Below are 22076 nucleotides of genomic sequence, written 5' to 3'. Positions count from 1 at the left end.
ATTAAATTCCATCTGTGGTGGTACCTGAAAAGGACAAGTTTGTATGTGTGTGCACAGAGAGGCACACCTATGCTTTCTTCATTTAAATTATATCATATTTAAGGTGTGCCATTGCAGATATTTAAATTGCCAAGTACCTTGTGACAAAAACATTTAAACAACTTTTAATGCTCTCAATCTCACCTGTAGCTTTGCTCTAGCTGGCTCTCACACAGCAGCATGTTGGCTGCTGTCCTCCTCCTCTGCCATACCTCTCTCTTCATTGCTACAGTGGGCCCTTCCCGACCCTGTTCAGCTGCCACAGCAGCAGCGTCAATAAAATAAACTAATTTAAAAATGTGTTACTTTGGCTCTGAGGCAGCATCCTCTCACACAATGTTCTGGAGAAGAAGTATAAAGTAGCAGAAAAACAAAGGTCTCTGGTAAAGTACCTGAAAATTGTACCGAAGAACATTACTTGAGGAAATTGTACTTCACGACACATGGCTGGTTGAAATGTTCAGACAAAGCTTCATTTTCACTGCAAAGCAGTCAACCCCTTCTCTGTTTTGGTAATACTTCTAGTCCAGACCATCTTTGCACCTCCTCAGGACAGGAGTCTCCGAAAACATTTTTCAATATTCAACTGGACTGAGAACATTAGGCGTCAGAGTTAGGAAATTAGTGTTAATGTTATCCACTTGCTCAAGCTGCTCAATATTGAGTAGCATGCTAATCACAACAACCAAGCTCACTTATATTTATGCCTACAAGCCAGGCACACATGATCTTGATTTGATTCAAAGTGTGTGTGTGGTATGGAGGGGCTATTCACAGACCCTCTCACACACACAAATTGACAAGAGACTGAGTGTGGGGCACGGAGGGCTGAATCAATGCACAAGTAGCTCTTCAATAAAGTAAGATTGCACCATTTTGAATAGTAAAAAAAAAAAGAAGGAAATCAATATGTGGCGATCAATCTGGATGTTGTGGAGAGCCACCACAAATGAATCAATGTATAGGAGACCCCGCCTAATGGTTACAGTGCATGCCACATAGCTTCGTGCTTGCAAACGTTGTCAGTTCAATTCAGGCTGGCTCTCTGTTGCATGTCACACACGTCCCTCTCCCCACTTCCTGTTTGGCTCTTCATCGGTCACTGTCCAATAAAAGATCAAAAAAATTCCCGCCAAAAAAACTGTCAAGAATCTCCTTTTCCTGTGAAGTGTCTTCATAGTTCATCTCTGACACATGAGAAACACAAGCTCTCATAGGAACACTCCCAGAGCTTCAAGAGACATGGACAAGCCTGCTTACTGCTAATTCACACACACACACCATTAACGGCGATAAGAGGCCCGCAGATTTTGTTTCTTATAAACTGTAGTTTTTGGGATTCCCTTCAACATGAACTATAAGACATTTTCCATGTCCTGTTTCTTCCCATGACCCACTTGGACAGCTGCATTGCTGTATGTGTAACGGCTCTTCCAAGCTTAACCGTGGGTGTGCAATTGCATCCTTTCTTTCAATTCTCTCTCTGCCCTAACAACCTCCTCCCACTAACTACAACCTCACACACCTTTCTCTGAAGTCTCTTCACAGCTTCTTTCTCCTTTTCTTGCTCAGATCCGTCTCATCCATATGCATTATCTTGACACCCCCGATTTTTCTTTTTCTAATTATTTGTCCGAAACTTCTTCCTCCCACTTGTCAAGTCTTGTGTGTATCACTTAGCAATCATTTACTTTCCTGTTATGGCTGCCGATCAGTCTGAATGCTGTCAACGCAGTTTACAGAAATCAAATCATCACGCCGCAATGTAAACAATACCAAGATGAATCACTTGCCATGAAAACATGAACTACAGCACCGTACACAATCCTGAGTAACTTTAATAGTGGGGTGTGTTGTGTGAATGTTCTCCAACACAGAGATGTCAATTTCCCCCGTATCACCTTTTTCTCACATACGTGTACAAACACATACATAATACATTCCTTTGTCTCTCTGTATGTTCCGGGTGAACACCTGATCCCTGACAAGACTCGCTCTGAACCCGTGGTCACATCAAGCCCTTCTGACCCAAATCATGGCTGGCTGACTAATGCTTTCATACCAAGCACAGGAGTCCATCTCCTGCAGCTAGAACAGGCTGGCCATAAAACAAATACGCACCAAGCCTGGTTGGTTGCTGCCCAGATAGATAAGGTTTTCCCAAGTGTGAAAAGCAGCCTGATGACAGAGAGCTTCGATCACCAAACCTTCAGAGTAAAACATTACAGATGCTCTCATTTTCCCATTTTTGCTCTGACAAAAAGAAGCAAAGAAAGGAAAGCAATTTTGTCAACAATAAAAGACAATGTTCTGCCACAATAACTGACAGGATATCACGACAAAAACACATCAGTTAGTCAAGTCTTTAACTCTCATTGACCCTGTCCTAGTACGATCTCCACCAGGCAGGCTGCAGATCTTTAATGTCTCAAAAGGTTTCCCAAGAGTAATGACACCGAGAGAAGAACAGAGATCCCACTTCCCATCCCCAGGCCGATCATAAATCCAACATACGCCGTGTTACAGCTCTAGTACGAGGCACATTCAATCTCAGGCTCATATGTGCCCTGATTCAGTCGGTGTGGTTGTGCCAGTTCTGGAGAAGGAGGGCTGAATTCTCCTGTGAATTCAAAAAGGTTTATTTGAAATGAAAAACCTCTGAAACCTGACAGCCAATTTTTAATTTGGCAATGAGCAATCTCACTTTGATCCCATTGCTTTAACTGACAGAGAGCCATTGTGGAGCGAGGCTGCAGCACCAGTGTTTGGCAGAGATGGGATTTGGTGAGAAGCTTTCTAGTTAACCAGGGTCACACATCCTCCCTGAGGACTGAGAGCCTCTCTCACTCAGTCTCTCTCTCCCTCGCCCTGATTCGCTCACCACTTTCCTGTTGATTTTGTCTTTCTTACGCAGCGTCTCGTCTCGTCCTTCCATGACTAAAAACCTACCATCCTGCGTTTATGCAAAACAATTCAAACAAGTAGCTCTTATTTTCCGCTGGCTTTAAAGAGGTCTTGTCACCACTCCTGCTCTCCAGAGAAATGGCCAATGGGAGACAGTGAGTGAGGCACACTCCCAATGGGCTCTACTGATTGTTCACACACACACCATCTCTCTTACTCACAAACACACACACACACACACACACACACACACACACACACACACAGCACACAGGCACACACACAAGGGGTGGGCAAAGAGTGGCAAAGAGGAGACTTGCTCGTGTCGTATTGTCAGATAGCAAATAATGGTTCAGCACTACTTTCAGGCACCATAGTCCTTTCCCTATTTCGTCTATTCTCCTTTCCATTCATCCATTCATCATCCAATCTTCGCTCTTTTCTTCACTTCTTTCCAACAGGTTGAAGGGCAATCACAGGCCAGAAACCAATCCGATTTCAAGAGCTGCAGTGATTAGAGGATGCTGGTTTTAGGATGGCTACCAATCACTAGTCTGGATTTGTTCTGACACAGTTTTTGGAGTTTCCACATAAGAGAATGTGTAGAAAGCTAACATTTTTGACTAATGTCTAGGGGGTCTCACTTAAATCTTTGCCTCTTGGGACACGAATTGCCATTATGACATTTAAAAATAAAATCTCTTAGGCTACAATGTCATGGTGCTACACTAACACTACAGTAGTGGTTCACAAAGTGGGTTCCAGAAGGTTTCTAGGGATTATTGAGGAACTTCTCTAGCAAAAAGCAGAATAACCGATTTTTATTCCATCTACAAGTAACACAACGACTAAATGTATGACTACTTTGGTTTTCATACACGTTCTGTAATAAAACATCTAAAAGCTAAATTCTTACAAAGTGAAGGAGCCTGGGACAACATTCAGCCAAATTGGGGTCTGTGGTGTAATTCCAGTCAGTAAGGGGTCCTTGACATGAAAACGTTTGTAAATCACTGCTCTATATCTGCTGCAAGTGATTTCTAAAGTAATTTCACCAGGAGTAGTGATTCATTACATCTTGTTCTATCTTATTCGGTAATCTGCAATTACCTACAGAATTCTCTCTCCACTGAATGTGTCTTTGAGCGATCACGGAGGAGCTTCAAAGATCAAATTATATCTCAAACACATGTTTCTATATCTCTTTCCCATGCAGTGACGCTGTCAACCAGGAGATTACACCGTAGTCGCTGCTGTCACAACAGTAAAATAGCATCAACCTTATTTTTTGTTCAGTTGCACATGCAAGCGTCATAGCCCGTTTTCATTTTAAAATGTTCTGTTAGCTCTGCCTGACTTTCAGTGGAGTACCGCCATTGTCAACCACAACAACCAACTCATGGGTTAGGCATTGTGTTATTCAGGGTCTTCCATCCAAAACTCCTATTTTTCTCTTCATCCCAAATAGTGCTGCAGTTTTCTATGCATAACTGAGTGACAGTAAGGACACTGTTAGGGACACTGCATTGGTAAAAATCATCTTATTGGTCTGGAGAGATCATTTATTGTGTGAAGTCTAGACATGACAATGATCATGAAAGTAGACTCATTTTTTAAATCATTACCTATATAAGTCAGGATTTTGTGACACAATCACATTGAGGGATGTCCTCTGTGTTGATGAGTGTCATGCGAGTCATTGCTTTTGGACGGTCCTGTTCTTACATTCATTATGTTAAACTCTTGAGTCCTGAAAACCTGGGTTCAAAAATGTCCCAATTTAATCTTTTTTGGGAAAAGAATCCAAGTCTTTATGTTTGCCATTTTCAAACACATTCCTGGTTTAATAAAACAAAAAAAACTGTTTCATGACACAAAACAAATAAAACTGATAACAAATTATGTATTCCTCAGCTATATTCGGAAATTCTTTGATCTTTTGCTGCACGTCGTTATGACTGCTCAGCAATATGGGTGTTCGAAGATGACTTCAATGTGATCAGGAAAAAAAAAAACAGCCGTTTGCCTTTCAACACCATTAAAAGTACAAAAAAAAGCCAGTCTAGACATGATTTCAATCAATCTTTCTATAAAAACTAAATCCAGCACAGCAGTATCTTTTGTGTTTTTGAATCATGTGTCTACAGTTACAACAGGGCTTTTGAATTTCCCTCTTAACTGACAAACATCTGATATCCTCTGTGGTGTGTGGAAAATATGGCACGACCTTGTGACTAACCGCAGATAATGAACTGTGACACGCTCACACAACAACAAGAAGTTATCAGAAAGGCTGACCTTATAAAGATCTAATGATACGGTGGTGACATTTCTCTGTTCTGGGTCACATTCTGCCTCATTATTTCCATAAATTAAATTCACTAATGAAGCTAAATATAAAAGCTGTGTTTCAATTTTTGAGAACAAAGTAAAATGCAAAAATCAATATTGCTTTATTCCTCATTTGTGTGTTTATAGAATTCAAGAATAATCCTAAAATATGCTCTACTTTTCAATACCACAACAATGATATTAACATGAGATTTCATTACATAATCTTTGTTTTTCCCCCAATCTCAGTATCTCTGGGAATTTTATGCTAACTCCCAGGAGTTTTGTGTAGTCTGTTAGAATTCACTGCCATTGTAGTCATGCTCAGGAGGAGATATTCTCAAAGGCATTGCTGTTCTGTTGAAAGCAGGCCCGACTTTTGCAGCCACACACGACACACAAAAGCCCACGGACACCTACACTCACAGGCAGATGCATAACGCACGAGTTAGGATCATGAATTATTTTAGTTAAATTATTGTATCGTAGTTAGCAAATAGGATTATATTGGCATTTATCATGTTAAATGCTCAGCTGACAAAAAAAAACAAAACATACTTTTAGCCAGATGTTTGTTTCAGAGAGGAGCAGGCTCACCTCATAATGTGTGATAAGCCATGACCAGATACACATGTTATCCCCACTGATGTGAACAGATTTCTTTGGTCATCTGGTAACTCTGTCTGATAAATATCAAAATGTTTTTGGTGCTTTTATTATTTGAGGCAACAGGGAGAATTTCTCTCCAACCGATCATGACCTCCAAATGACAGCTGGTCGTTTGCCAAAGTGACTGGGGAGCTCATTTGAACCCTGACAAAGGATGCAGGAGCCCAGACATGTTTGCTTTGTCAATCACTCTTCACAGAGATTCCTCTACAAGGTTTTTCCATTTTATTTTTTTATACACCTCAGTGGGACAACATGAAGTGATTAACATTCAGTTTACACCGCAACTACTCTGTCCTTGAACAAGGTTAAGAGCCTTGTTCTGGCAAGCTGAGGCCTGTTCGAGGTTTGAGTGATAGGTTTTCTGTGTGTGTGCATGTGGTCTCTTCCTCCAGTGACATAATTATCTAATGACTCTGGCTGGTTACATTTCAGAAAGTACATTTTATGATAAATAATCACTACGGCCATTGTCCTTACAGGTGGATAACAACAACTGAGTGACGGCTGGAAGCTTGATGACATCAGCACACCCTTACTTGTATAAAAGGGTTGGTATAGTTGGTTTAAGTCAAGATATATAAAACTATGTTTTTGAAGAACACAAAAAATGAAAACCTGCACTGCAGCACAGCCTCTGAACCGTATGCATGTGTAAAATCCCTGGTCCAAGAAAAATCAGGGTTCCACCAGAGTTCTCTTTCTCTCTCTATTTCTCCCTCTCTCGTCCTTCTTCTCTTCCTCATCTCCCCCCCCCCCCAATCTGAGAGGCGGCAGCTGTGTTCTACAGAGACAACAACATTATGATCACATGAAAAAGATGGAAACAAAACAAAAGAAAGAAAGACAGGGAATGAAACAGAGAGCGGATCTGATAAAAAGCAGCAGTGTTAATGAGGAGATTAGGCTTGATGGAAGTCCACTTCTCAGTCTGCAGGCTGTTCGCTCTAATACCAACTGTAACAGATGAAATCTCCTGACAACAGACAAATTAATTAGGATGAGTCTTGGTGAAATTACTATAAGCATGGATCTGAAAGATGAATTTATACTGATATCTTAATCTGCATGCAGCGATATCTTTTCTGAAACCAAAAGAGCATGGGTATAGTGATGAGGTCTGTTAGAATTACAAAAGGGAATTGTGGTTAGTGTTTTTTCTTTTGCTTTTTATACTTGATCTTTAAACTCAGCCATGTTTTCTTATTGTATCTTGTAATGTTTTGTTTCTTTCTTATTGTATATCTGTTTTTCGATGGTCATATCTAAAATGAACTATTTCTTCAATGACTTAAATCTTCTCTTGTAAGTTTCTGGGGGATTTTGGAAATCAACACACTGGAAGTAAGTCAGAAACTACTGCAGTGAACATTACTTCTGAAAAATTAAGTAGAACAGCGGAACGAGAGAAAAAAAATACTCCCATGCCAAGTCCTTTACATAGCTCTAAATGTAGAGTGTGCTGCCCACCACTTGGGCAGGCAACCAGACATCATTTGGAGGGCCTTTACTCCAAACTCTAGCTGGCAGGTCAAACTGAAAAAGGACAATGCACCTCATAAGTTACCAGCCAAGTGCAGAACGGATTCAAGTCCCAGCCAATGAACTACAGTGAAAATGTGAAAGGGTGTGGAGATGCTCTTTGCAATGCTGTGCTAATCAAACAGCATTTATATCCTGTCTAATATGAAACAGGTCAACATGATGTGTTCAGACTCATGTATGATGTTTGTGGGGGGTAAACAACTGGTGCTTTTGATTTTTAGAATGGGAGGCAAACCTGCAGTTAAACTGCACTAGACTTTTTAAAGGAAATCGAGGTGATCAAACAAGGCTAAAATTGCAGTGATGTTATCCGTTTAAGCCTAATTTTAGGTTCCAAAAGATCCAAACCCAAGCTTGATAGATTCAGCCACAGCCTGGCTATAAATGCAAGATTGAGCTCAACTGTGGTGATGGGCGTGTGAAAAGCCTCTTTTATTTAGGTGAGGTAAATTTGTTCCTCCATTTAGTCTGAACAACCTATAATAATTACTCCTGTTGAGTCTGCAAACCAGTAGATGAGCACTCTCCACCGACAGCAGCATCTTAGTATTCTTTTCAGATTGAGCAAGCTTGACTGTGTGTGTGAGTGTGTTGGGGTGAGGTGCACATATAAGCTGGATCTCCTTTATTAGCATAGAGGTTTTTACACATGGGTAAATACACACAGCAGGACCCGAGATTTACTTTGCAGCTGACAGGCAAATGAAGCGTGAAGACACAGAAATGATACCTAAGATCACACTAAATATGACAAATAAGTGTACTTTGATGTTGGCCAGGGCCTTAAATATCATCTGTGGGGCTCCGATGGTGATTTATGGCCTTATCGGAGCGCGAAAGCAAAGCTACGGCCCTGCAACACTAACAATAAGTGGCAAGGCAATAAATGGTGAAAGCAGATTACTTGCAGCAACAGCATTCAATTCTATTACGAGAGGGATGCAGTGTGAAAGGGTTGTACATTTTCCTCTACGTTTGGCTGCGTTTCAACATTACATGATTCACTTTACAAATGCCTCTAATCAGTTGTGGGGTAAAAAAGGCAACACACACCATAGTGCACACCCTGGACACATTGGTCACAAGGGTTGCCACGGTGACTGAATTTTCCCAAGACTAACAATCTTGTGACAACACCAGTAATACCCGGTACCCCCGCTTTTTTACAAGAAAAGACGCTCTCTATGTGTAGAGCGTTAATGCAAACTAAACATTTCCTATTGCTGTGACTTCACATTAAAAGCATTTAACTAGTGAAACACAAGGTGACTTTCATTTTGAAATAGGCTAGACACAGGAAAGCAATTGGTCAGTGAGTTTAACAACTTACATCAATCATCAAAAATGCATCTACCAGGTAAAAGAACCGTCATTTTCGGCATTTGTTGACAGCCCATCAATTTCAAGTATGACAGGAAAACATTTTATTCCTCCTTTCCTTCATTTACACCCTCATTTAGTAACGTAAAAGGGTAATGTTGCCAAATAGGTGCTTTAGCTTTTCACTCTGACTACAAATCCTCTGCCATCTTCTCGACAGCCAACAGTCCTTACTCTCGTCACCCTACAAGTGAAATGTGACTGCAGGGGCTGCTGCTGCACAGAGTAGACAGCTATGGAATTTCGTAAATGTAGTATTCATCATCACATAATGATGGTGGGGCGGTGGGCAAGTAACGTGATTGGTGTACGCTCCACCACCATGAAACACTGAGAACAGTGACTACTAAAAGAGTGGCGTCACGATTTGATCATGATTCAGCTGTCAAATGCAAAACGATTCTCGATACTTTGCGATGCATCTCTGTGTATGGCATCTTCAATGATTTATGTTACTGCAGCTGGCTACTTTTTATCATATAAATTCTCCTTTTATTCATAAAGTCCTTTCAATAATCAGACTACAGCAGCCAACAACAAAAAAGCTGCATCTTTTCAATACATAAACATTAGGAAAACAAAACATTTATCCATCCGCTTGTTGTAATCTACAATAATATCGTTTTCACATGGCAGCTTTAAGATAAGGTGTCTATTGACTCTGCTGCACACACCTCTTTCAGAGTTTGGTAAAGTTGAGAGCACCTCCTCATATCTTGGCTGATTAGCTGAGCTTGCCATTCTCTATGGCTGCAGATGTTAGCTTCAGGTGAGAATGGCTAATGTGAAACAGTAATTGTTTTGAGACAGAAGTCACACTCAGTACAGGTCTCATCCAGTTCGTGCTTTCTAGCAAGTTTCCATCAGCATCTTATCATTTTTCAGACAGTATATCATGAAAGACAACAAGAAGGAGCAGAGAGGGAACTATTGCGTCTTGCATGCACAATTGATACTCATGAGGATGCTCAAGCCAGTTCATTCAGCCACTGGAAGAGCCATTGGTAGATCATCTGATATTTACTGGACCATGGGGCCAAATAATCGTTCAGAAAATGGAAATATTTCAGTATAGATTTTAATCATACAGATACTGCAGCTGCTATATCCACCTCAGTTTTGAAGATGACCCAGACAGAATACTAAACCTGGTACATTGCTGTATTAAATATCTGGCTTCCAAATGAAGCTGTACAGCAAAATTAAATGTTCATCACAAGGAACTTCATATGTCCTTGTGCTTGTAAAGTGGGCTATGTGCCATCCTGAAAAACACACGTGCATCATTATGTCCGCACTAACTGATAACTGAATATTCAATAAAAATCACTATCACACAGGCATGGTTAATTTTGGTGGTAGATGGCAAACCTGTTAAAGCTGCAGGAAACTTTTGCAAGAACCCAGCATGAATTCTCACGTTGTAATTTCCAAACCTGGACAGAATAACACAATTCAGAGATTTCCACTTGGCTGCTCTAAATGCTCTGGTATCTGTTCACACAGAAAATACTAGAAACAACGTGTGATGGATTTGTAAATTTCGGCCTTCAACTGCAATTTCAGGCTGAGTGATATGGTTTAAATGTATGTCATTATATATTTGTTATTCAATTCTGATCTGGACACATCACATTATGGCAAATGTAGGGTTGCATGTAACAATTCTTTTCATCACATTAATTGGACAATTTTTGATCAATTGTTAAGTCTATCAAATATCACCATTTTTTTTTTCACAATTTCTCACATCCCAAGATGATGTCTGCAAACAGTTGTGTTGTCCTACTAGCACTTCAAAATTAAAAATGTTAGTTTACAATGACACAGAATAATCCAGTAAATCCCCACAAAATATCTGAAACGGACAATCAGTTATCAAAATAGTTTAATCAAGCGATCTTTTCAGCTCTAGCTCAGTGTAATGAGGTAATTCATGATTAGGTTTTATTGTTTTATGTCAGAAAAAAACCTCACCTGGCCAATATCAATACCTGTAAAACCTCTGTCACTCACATAGTCCTGAATTACTGTTTGTAGAATGAAAAATTCTAATTAATTTGGTGACACGTGAAAGTTATAAAAGAATAATGATATATGATCAGGTTGTCACAACACAATTTCACAAGTCACTTAATATCCGGACGACCTCTGCAGTCTCAATAAGACACTTATTCACAACGGCCGTTTTTAAGACACATAAGAGCTTAATAATTTAATTGTGGGACATTTAATGTTAATATAGCACAAACGTGTCCCTTTCTTCTGCCTGTGTTTTAGGACTCGTTACTAAAGTACTCTATTTATGTTCTGTTCTTCAAAAAAAACTGTAGTCAGCCACAACTATAAAATGTTCCTGCCAATAAATTATTACTAGCCAAAAGTTGATGAGCCAAAACATTAAATATATTGTCTTTTACTGATAATACTCTATTGTTTTCAATTGAGTATTTTTCTAAAATAATTAGCCAATTATCACAATCTGTTTAATTAATGTTTTACACAGCATCCCAAATTTATTGGAACTGGTGTTGTACCTTCCTTATTATTGCTTAACCCCCCCCTTGTTGCTAGTCTGCTGCAGAAATACCAGTGTCAACTTGACCCCTCTCAGACTAAGAGCACTGCTCCTGGCTATTCCTATATGGTTTAGTCAGACCAAAACAGAGCCAAGCAGAATTAATGGCCTCACAGTATGTTCAGCTTGACAGACTTTTCAAGCCAAATGACTGCTGGCACTCCATCCAAAGGTGTTCCATTTTAATTCACAATGCAAGTGGTCGCCTATAGGATCATGGCTCTGGAGCCAGAGAATAATCATGTGTAGCCAAGGTTCAAGTCCCTCTAAACACACACACGCACACATATATATACTCTATACATTATACTTCTCCCTCAGTATTGTTTAAAACAATCACCTATAACACAAAATGATGGTCAGCTTCCAAAATGAGTATACAGTACTACCAAACATCACAGGCCAGATGTGCAAAATGCCCTTCAACTATATTCTCATGCTTTCAAGTGATGTCAATATCTCAAACGTAGAACAGATGGATTACCCCATGGCAAATAGAATAACCTTTTCTCTATCAAAAGCTTTTTAGGACTATTAACAGGATGAACTTGTGAACACAGATCTGGTTCTGTGGGGTTTTCAGTGGCCAAATAAAGTAAAGGTGAAATTATTATGAGTCTGCCTGTGCTCCTGAGGGTCTCTTTAAATGCTAGCGCGCCTCATTTTCCAGAGGCTGTTTGAACCCTGCTCTTGTGGAGCACACAATGATGATTTTAAGAACAGCTGAGGCAGTCATACAGAAAAGCTAATTGAACACATTTCCATAAGCTGCTGTAAGCAGTGAAAAAATTACAACATATCGCATCACATATGTCCTTGTGTCAGACTGAATTCACAGAGAGCATTTATAGACTTAAAGTTTGCGTTAAATTAATTCAAAAGACATCTCAAAGGTGTTATTCTCCCTTTCACAAAACCTTAAATTGTAATCCTATGGACATCTCAACGGCCTCTTCCTTTTCTGACATTAAAAAGCCACTCTGGACTCAGATATTTGTTATGTCTCATTGAATCCCTGAAACCTGAACATATCTGTAATGTACATCATTTAAATAAAGCCAAATGCATTTATTTTTAATTCTGAAGCCTGTCATGCCAATGTTTATCAATGTCATAAACTCCAACGAGAAGAGCTTTGTCCAAATTATGCAATAGAAAATACATGAAGTACATTAGAAAGCTAAAAAAAGGCTGCTATAAAATGAGTCAGCTCCAGCTAATTTAAAATTATTCTGTTTATTACAGTGGAAGAAATACCCCCTTCATTCTGTTCATTACACCCTGAGGAACACCTCTGTGCCAAAACCTTTTGGCACATCATACAAATTTGGATGCATTAGCCCTGAACAATGACAGCTCTGCTTATCTTCAGGAATCGCGTGAGCCATTTCAGCATCACGCTACCCAACACAGAAAGTGCCCAGACATGCAACCTAGTCACGTTTTGCACCAAATGCTCCTGTATCCCATCACTGAGTTGCCTCTCATCCCTACTATAAACTTCCAGCTCTGGAGAAGCACAAATGTCTCCAAGAGTTCCAGTTTTATGTTTCAAAAACCCTTGTGGTTATGACTATGACACACCACACTACTTGAGTCCAGTACAGTGTGCTCCTTCCAAGTCACCGGACAACAATAATTACGTTATTTCCAGCAGGTGGAATCCCGAGCTCTAGAGGGCTTTCAGGAGGAAAAAAATGAAAAAGGCAGGCACCGCAGGGAGCGAGGAGGCAACACTCAACGGTCCCCACTGTGAAACTGCTTGAGAAATTGCTTTTAACACCTTGCCCAGCACTCTGTAAAACTAATGACCTCCTACACTAGCATGGAGGAGACCTTCCTTATAAAATTACCCTTTACACCTACTGCTTGGTGCTTTGTGCATTTGCTTCAGCCATAAGATCGTCAACACAAAATAGTACACACAGGTATGTTACTGTAAATGTGCACATTTCATATATGAATGGGATGTGCCGATCAAATAGGTAGATAGGTAAGTTGGTGGTTGGTGAACCATCTTGAAATAAAGGCTGTGAAAATCTCCTAAACCTGACATTAAAAATACAACTGATATTTTTCTGAGTGTTCAAGTTCAACAGTTCAACCTCACAGGTCAAAAACAAATAATCTCAATTCAAAAAACATTATGACTGCCAAATATCCCATTTTGTTTGAGCATCACAAAAATTAAATGAGGCTTTTACTTTCCAAAATAGCCTCCAGTACTGTTATGCTAGCTCACATTAAGTAATTAAAAATGCACTGAAATGTAAATATGATAGAAATCCTTTTAACATATCTCGAGTCAGTTGGGAATAACACTTAGTAGCTGGGCATGAAACTTGTCCAGTGCAGTGGATTTCAAAAAGCACAAGTAGCCAAATGTGAATTGGATTTAGGAGGGGGAAAAGAGCCTCAAAACGACGGCTGGCGACGAGCCCAAGAGGCTGGACAAACCAAATGACAAATGTAAAAGCTGCAGCCAAATTTTACCAGCATTTGGCTCTTGGTGAGCAGCAATTTCCGAGCCTGTTTAAGCAGTTACTAAAGCTTTTCAAACAGCCTGCGTGTTCTAGCTCATCAAGTTCAACCATGTCTGCCTGTGGGACACTCAACACTGTGGCCAAGGTGATAAAATTTCTGTTGTACAAGAACTTAAACAATTACACCCAATGGAGACAGAAAGGGTGAGATGATCCAGAGCGACTTAAGCTGCACAAAAGGAAGAGAGGAAAAGAGGGATACAGAAACACCTGTGCTGATGTGTATTTAAACATTAAGGGGGCGTGTGTATCACTTTACAAACTCTGCAACGACCATGGGTGTCACATGCTGAAGAAGTAGTCTAACTCAGCGGCTTTCGACAGCTGAAATAAGCGTGCCGCTGGGTGCTTATTGCAGGCCACGTTCTTCTCCTTTCCCCTATCTGCGTCTTACTTTTTTCAAATCCTCATCGCTACAGGAGACAACAACCTTCCAGCTAGTCACCTACTCCCCAACACTAACCTGATCGCTAACAGTAAAAAACAAAACAAGCTACCTTTTGCTGGGATTCAATCATTATAATGCCAGGGCTCACCTCCCTATGTGCAAAAGAAGTTCCCTGTGACACTATTTTCCAGTGGGGCACCATCACTGCACCCGAGTTTAGTGCTGCCCAAGACAGTGATTGGTTTAAAGAAACTCAAAAAAGCCAGAGAGTTTCTTCCCCCCATACCAGAATGATAATAGGAGCAGCCAGGCTTTTCAGGAGCGCTGACACAGCTCTATGGAGATACGTCTGTAAATGCAAGATTACTGTACACCTGCTTCCACGGCCTTCAGGAAATATCAGTGTGATGTAACTTGAGTAAACTGTCGTGCTGTTGGTCCTTACCTGTGTCTGTGCTCATCATGTCCTCCCTGTCCATGTATGACCACCTGTCCAGAGGCGTGCTTCCCCTCTTTGGGCGAGTCAATATGGGGGATGAGCACATCCTCCAAGCCCAGGTCAAAGCGCTTGTGCTTGGAATTGTCCGGGAGAAAGAAGAAGGCCCCGAAGCATAAGGTGATGAAGGCACTGAGAATAAGGAGGAGGATGAACTTCTCGGAGAGCCTCAACGTGGCCCTGTGGTGCGGGAAAGAGGAGGCGCCCGGCGACAGAGTGGGTATCCTCCGGCCCGACAGTGGCAGGAGAGCCGGTGTCGTCATGTTGCGACTGTCGAAATGTAGTTAGCGTGGGGGAGGAGTCAGGAGGGCGGGTGGGGGTGGGTTAACAAGTGCCACAGATGTTGTTGTAGCGGCATGCACTAGGTGGTCCACTTTATTATCTCATCCCTGCATTGATAAGTCCAGAAACCAAAAAGGGCCGAGGTCCCTCAGTGAAGGAGTGGCTGGCCTGTAGGAAAATGGTCATGACGGTCCTGAAAAGAAAAAAAAAAAAGGACATCAGAGGCAAGAAGTTAGAAGAGTTGGCATCTAATTGAAGTCACAGAATCCCTTTAACAGTGTAGTTGCCACCATTTTGGATACATCGGATATTTTCCTCCCTTCACTTTAACCATCCTGCCTCACCACCGTCTGTAATCTGCCTATACCCTTTCTATTATATTTCTTTAGTTGTCATTTCTCCACTTTGGCTGCTCGTAACCAAACGTATCATCTCCTGAAGCGTTCTCTGGCAGCCTTGAATTTAGTTGAACGGCGCTGAATTACGATCAAATACGTGGTGACCCCTCTAGAAGCGGATATGTCCTATATCAATGATGAAGCTGAAATCCTAGAGTAATAAGCAATCCTATCACATGCTTTGGTGAATTCAGCAACATGCCTTCTCAATAATATATACCTCTGAATCTCTCTCTCTCACACACACACACACACACACACCAAACAGTTGATCTTTTAGCCAAGAGAAAAATATGACTAACATATTTTCCAGAAGGTATCAAGAGACTGTGCACTATCTGTGAGACCATCACCACACAGCTGCCCTCCTGCGCATACTGGCGTCTCTGATTAACATGGCAGAGTGAACACCAGCTTTGTGTTTTTACTGTGCGATTACGTTGCGGTGCCGGATAACTCTCTGTCACGCATATATCGCAATGAAGTGACAAACACCGGCGGAGATGAAGAGCAAGATCAGCCCACATACAAATCCTCCTGCCATTCGTATCCATCGGAGTCGACTGGAATGATAATTCACAGTTGTGCGGCGATCAACAGGGGCAGGACATGCAAACTAAACACACTGAATGTACGCATCCTGTGCTGCATCGCATCTCAACTTCAATAATCAGCAAACACTCATGTGGTTGTGTGTTAAAAGGCACCGGCGTGATCCCCCTCTGACCGAGGGCGTTGAGAAGATGTGGAGCAAATGTTTGATTCCGCAACCGCTCCAAGCGCCACTGTGAAGGATGGATGGAAATCAAGCGACTTGCCCCTTTAAACACCAACATAGGCAGTCGTATTAATGCCCGATGGGTCGAGCCAGCTAACGTTAACACAAACGTTTCACCCGAGTTGATTTATGTCATCCAGTTGTTTTCCATCTATTCCGTATAGAGCTACGACGTCTCGGCGTCTCCTCGCAGAATACCAAGTTCATTCCTGACAGTGCCAGTCTGTGCGAGCTCATTAGCCGATACGAAATGCTAGCTAACGAGCGGCTAACTTGTCGAGCTAACACTGGCTAGCAGAAAGAAAAACGAACAGCGGGTAAACAGCTACGCAATGCTCAGTTAGAGACATGGACAGGACATAAAAGTAGTCCGACATACGCGTTTGGGCTCGCTGACATTTTAGCTATCCTCGCGTGGTAAACACTGAGCTTCGAGAGCCCGCTGAGGCGCTAGCTATTTGGCTGGGCTGCCGCCGCTAGCTAGCTGATTATCCACTGACAGAGGCAGTGTCTTGTGTGGACGCTGTGCTGCATCACCACCTTTCTCATTTGCTCGGTGAAAATCGATGCCAGTCAGGATTCCCGGTCCGCCGTTTGGAAGAAGTCTCTGTAGCAGGTGTCCTCGTGTCCATGAATGCAGTATTGTCGCAACCAGCTCCGGGTGAACCGTCCACCGTCAGCTCAGAGTCACATAGCGTTGTAGCTCCGCGGACGCAGGAAGGATGTTGATGACTGGCCGCTCTGTCGGACTGCAGCGACGGACTGACAGACTGAGCTGCTGCCGCTACTGCTGCTGCTGCTGCCGCTGCTCGGCGATCCAGCATCAACTACTCAGCCTGCCCGAGTTAGGGACCGTCTGACAATTTGGTCAGGCAGAATCACTGTATAATTGGATTTAGAACAAGGCAGCTGGTAAAATGTCACATCCCCAACGACTGCTGTGGGACAAACAGTAACCTACTTCCCCCCGCATCAGCGATAGAAGGCCTAATTTGCAATGCTGGATTACAGCTCAGCTGATGCATAAGCATTTCACTTGCTCAATAAATGTAGGCCTGCCACCTAGAAAACTGACAGGGATTTAGTCACGGATCAAGGATTGAGATATTTGAGTTCAGTAAAAAGTACCCAGTTTCAAATAAAAGCACGCCATTCAGGATTTAAGTTAATAAGCAGCAAAATAAAAGCAGTGACCCCTGCCAGTATCATATGGCTTTATACTGTATGGACTGATCAGTGTTGCTGATGTATTCAGTGTTGTTCTAATAGTGGAGCAACTGTAGTAAATCAGTAAGGTACTAAAGTAAAGTATGGCCTACCTCAAAACTACCAAGTGATAGTACTCCAGCAGACCATATATATATTATTTTTCAAGTCTGTAATTTTACTCAAACTTAAGTATCCATTACGTTACGCAATCTACTTTGTTACTTTGAGAAGTGTAATGGAGTACTGAGAACGATTTGAATTACTATCTAAACCCTTAATCTGTATTTTGGCAGCCAGTCAGGCTGTCCGATCACAAACAAGCGGTGATCATGACCACTGAGCAGAACACAGCAGGAGTCCATTTAGACTGAAGATGTGGATAAACAAACTCCTTTGATTGAACTACTACTATTAATAATGTAATAAACATAAACAATAAAAAAAAATAAAAAAGTAACTAATATTCTGAGTTTGACTGAGTATAATACTACTTTTACAGAGGTGTTATTTTAATATCAGTAGTTTTTCTTGTGATTAAGTAATATGTCAGTAATGTAACTGTTCTTTTCAGTACTCTTACTACCACTGCCTTCATTAACATATAACACTTGTTAAAGGGATATTCCGGTGTAAATTTACTCCATGGTCTAAATCACCGTGAAACTGTGTTAGACTCCCTCTCGAGAGATCAAGTTAGCAGACCGCTAAATGGAGTTTTATCAACCTCAGAAACGACCGCACGACAACAATACACTGCAGTAAATGGGTTCAAATATAAACCACCACCAAAAAGCCACAAATAATGCTCAGAACAGCACCAAACTTCAGCAACAGTACAAATAGGGTCTCAGCACATAGTCCGGGGCATCTAACCTCCGCTAGCTTAGCTGGATTTCTACTGAAAAATTGACAAAATTTACCACTCTTCTGCAGCAGCTTCCTGTTGACAGGAAGTCCTGACGACTCGATTACTGAGTGCAGTAGAGTTCCGCGGCTCATGGATGAAAATGTATGATTATGACTCCATGGAAAAGCAATCAAAGTTCATATGTGTCTTACCTGCCAGTTTATAACAGTTATTATCGAGAGTGGACAGGGAAAAGAACGGAATTGAGCATTTCTAATCTCACTCGGTAATCGTCGAGTTGGGACTTCCCCGAGCCGGAAGCTCATGGAGGAGAGTTGAAGTCTGTTTTTAGCATCCCAATAGCTTCCCAAGCTAAGCTTGAGGAGGTTAGATGCCCCAGACTATGTGCTGAGACCCTATTTGTACTGTTGCTGAAGTTTGGTGCTGTTCTGAGCATTATTTGTGGCTTTTTGGTGGCGGTTTATATTTGGATCCATTTACTGCAGTGTATTGTTGTCGTGCGGTTGTTTCTGAGGTTGATAAAACTCCGCAAATTAGCGGTCTGCTAACTTGATCTCTCGAGAGGGAGTGTAACACAGTTTCACGGTGATCTAGACCATGGATTAAATTTACACCGGAATATCCCTTTAATATATGTCACAGAGCGACTCTGATGAAGCTTCATGTGAAAAGCGTAGTTGGCTCCTTATTGTTTTAATGTGACTGTTAATTAAATAGTATAATTGTGTCCCAGTGTGCGCTGGAATACTGATCCAATATAAAGTCCAACAGTTTGGAAGTAAGTGGTAAAGCAAGGACTATCAGTGACAGCAGTCTGTTTGTGTCGACCTGCATTTTTCTCCTTTCTGTAACAAATGGTGTAATCATTCTGCCAAGATTTGTCAAAGATTCACATTTGCTGATTTAAGATGATGTACTGTGTGTGATCACGTCTGAGCAAACACACAGAGAAGATGGGATTCATAGTCTCTTATAGGCCTCTTACTTACCTGAGTGATGTTATAGGACATACACCTGGAGGTGTCGAGATACTGCCAAGGCGCGTTATTGGAAATGTAGGCTCCAGTGTCTTCGGAGCTTAACAAGCACCAGGAGCTCCACGGTCACTACAGCTTGGCCTCTCCTGCTTTGATTTTGCCTGTTTTTTTAAAAAAAAACTTGGTCTCTTCCGAGTCCTTCAACATCATGAAAGTGCAATATTGAATAACTGTAAAGTCTCATACTGTGTTTTGTGATCTCTTCTCTGTGTTTTGACATGAGCAGAGAGTAACTGGCTGGACACACCGCCTATGTGAGCGGCGCGTGACCATGCGGAACGTCTTGCTTTTAATCTCAGAGTCCATGTAATGACAATTTTCAAGAGGAGCCTCAGTAAATGATGTTCAGTGCAATTTCCTTCATGGTTAACCTCACCTTTGCATACAAGAAACATTGAGGATCTAACCACCATGTTGAAGTGGAAGTCAGTCATAACATCTCAAAATGGCCGTCAGACTTGCATACATATATCCATTTTAACACAAAATAACAATCAGACAAATGACTGGAAGTCTTAAGAAAGAGAGACGTCAGAGAGAAAAATCCAGCTCGTCCTAGTTGTGATTTGGCAGCTATGCGCAGCACCGCACTGCTATATTTACTACACTGCCTGGATCTATGCATCACAAGTGGTTGACGCACAAAATTGAATAATCTTATCAAACACACTCTACTTTATCAAATGCAGTGTGAGCTGTGTTGCCAGGGAGGGCACAGTTAGTCATATTAATCCCCTGGTGCACGGAGAGAACTTTTCTTTGGCCCTCACAACGTGTACTCTGTCTTCTTCCTCAGCAGAGAGACACTGTGCAGTATGAGACAGGTGTCGCTTTGCTTTCAAGAGCGTTTCCTTCAATCTCGGGGCAGGTTTTACCTTCACCCTGGCCAAAAACACACTCTCAGCCAAGAGCTCGCTCTGTGCTCTCCACGAGCGAAGGCTGTAATTTGTCAGAAGCCTCAGTGATGACACTTCTCCTGTGGCTGAATAGTTGGCTTTCCTGCGGTGTGATTTGGGTGAGGGCCACAAACCTGGCTGAACCACAAACTCTCAAAGACATGCCACCGACAAAAGTGGCCATGATTTGCTCAACCGTGTCGAGCGAGAGAGCACTGAACTTCACTCTCTCACTCTGGTAGAGCAAGAGTAGAGTACAAGGCGACTGCATAAACTAAAACCCACCGTTTAAGCATAAATACATATTACGTGGAAATGGATGAGAGGGTCTGTGGGCCTGTATGAACTGTGGTAGCACCACTGACATCAGCTTTGAGCAGTTTTCAAAGGGACTGTTTCTCTGGTAGAAAGTGATTCTTATGAAACGGGACTCACAGTGAGGCCTTTGGATTATCCAGTGTAGCCGGGAAGCTGTTTCTTGGTCGGACGTGTTGCCGCTGAGTTTACTTAGCCACAATATCATCGCAGCACTGGAAACGGCCATGTTAGTCAGTTTACCACCTCAGTCTAGACAAGGGGTGTCCAAACCTTTTCCATTGGGGACGAGAACTGAAAATGGTCGGCAATGGGCCAAGAGCAAATAATGTTATGGTGCAAAACTGGTACTAGAATCCAAAGTTCCCTTGGCTGGCTTCCTGCACTAAGTGTCATTTTGCCTGCCGTGCATATAAATAGCACAAACAGTTATTACTATTATTATTATTTTTCTTATTTCTTTTATTTATTTATTTATTTATTTTTCTAGGAAAAACTCAATTACATTTTTATTTTCACTAGAAACATCTTGTTGGCCATATCAAACAATATGGTGGGACCAATCTGGCCCGTGGGCCCCACTTTGGGTAACCCTGGTCTGGTATATGTATTGAAATTCTGTACAGATAATCACAGATGAAAGGACAGATGAATCCTAGTGACATCTTTGATACAGGCAGCCATGAGCTTGAGTCATAAAAACACTGGTGCCAATGAGCAGCCGGTAGCATGCTAACACACTAAACCTGAACATCACTAGGTCAGTATTGTCAATGTGAACCTGTAAGCATGCTGTTGTTAGCATCTAGCTCAAAGGACTGTTGTGCCCAGGTTCAGTCCTATTACAGAGCAGCATGGCTGTAGTCTCATGCACCATCTTTACACCAAAGCTAGCTTCAAATATAGCAATAATAAAAAATAAACAAGTTTGCCTTTCTGTTTGTGTGTGTGTGTGTGTGTGTGTGTGTTTGTGTGTGTGTGTGTGTGTGTGTGTGTGTCATCATGAGCAAGGCAGAAAAAGGGAACAGCAGAAAGCACTGGATCACACACCTGATCAGACTACATCCAGAGGACATTCAACCTGTTCTAAGTTTTAATCAATAGCATTCTGAATTAGACAATCTGTTTTTCCAAAGCTTGTGATTGAAGTGGCTCAGGAGTGAGACATCTCGCTTCGTTTTGCTTTCCATTTTGCTCTCTCGTCTCTCCTCAGAGATGAACATGTGCACGTAAGTGTTTTATAATTCAAATGTGGGATGATGTATTATATGTCATAGTCGCAAAATGCGCAACTATCTTCAGCCTGTGGTAACCACACACCTTAATTTCAGGCATTTAACTGAAAACCAATTAAAAAAAGACCCACATAGACGTTGAGGCGAGGGAACCGGATGTTGCTAAAATGCTAACTGATTTCTGT

At 41.6% G+C, this 22076-nt stretch overlaps 1 protein-coding gene across 3 annotated transcripts in view; it reads right to left on the bottom strand.

The window, feature by feature from the left end:
• man1a2 (mannosidase, alpha, class 1A, member 2) overlaps nucleotides 1-17246 on the bottom strand; it is a 136503-nt gene extending 119257 nt beyond the window's left edge. Inside the window, exons 1-2 of one of the 3 annotated variants that reach the window (XM_030427978.1) lie at nucleotides 16872-17246; nucleotides 14823-15348 (exon numbers count right to left, since the gene is read on the bottom strand). In XM_030427978.1, the coding sequence (XP_030283838.1) occupies nucleotides 14823-15136 (314 nt within the window). In that variant the 5' untranslated portion in view covers nucleotides 15137-15348; nucleotides 16872-17246. Of the gene's footprint in view, nucleotides 1-14822; nucleotides 15349-16710; nucleotides 16852-16871 lie in introns of those variants that run through there. The other 2 variants (XM_030427976.1, XM_030427977.1) reach the window with 2 other exon arrangements.
• Nucleotides 17247-22076: the final 4830 nt, after the last annotated feature.

This window comes from Sparus aurata, chromosome 9 (assembly GCF_900880675.1).
Source record: "Sparus aurata chromosome 9, fSpaAur1.1, whole genome shotgun sequence".
NCBI classification, from domain to species: domain Eukaryota; kingdom Metazoa; phylum Chordata; class Actinopteri; order Spariformes; family Sparidae; genus Sparus; species Sparus aurata.
This window is presented reverse-complemented; position numbering and strand designations above follow the sequence as displayed.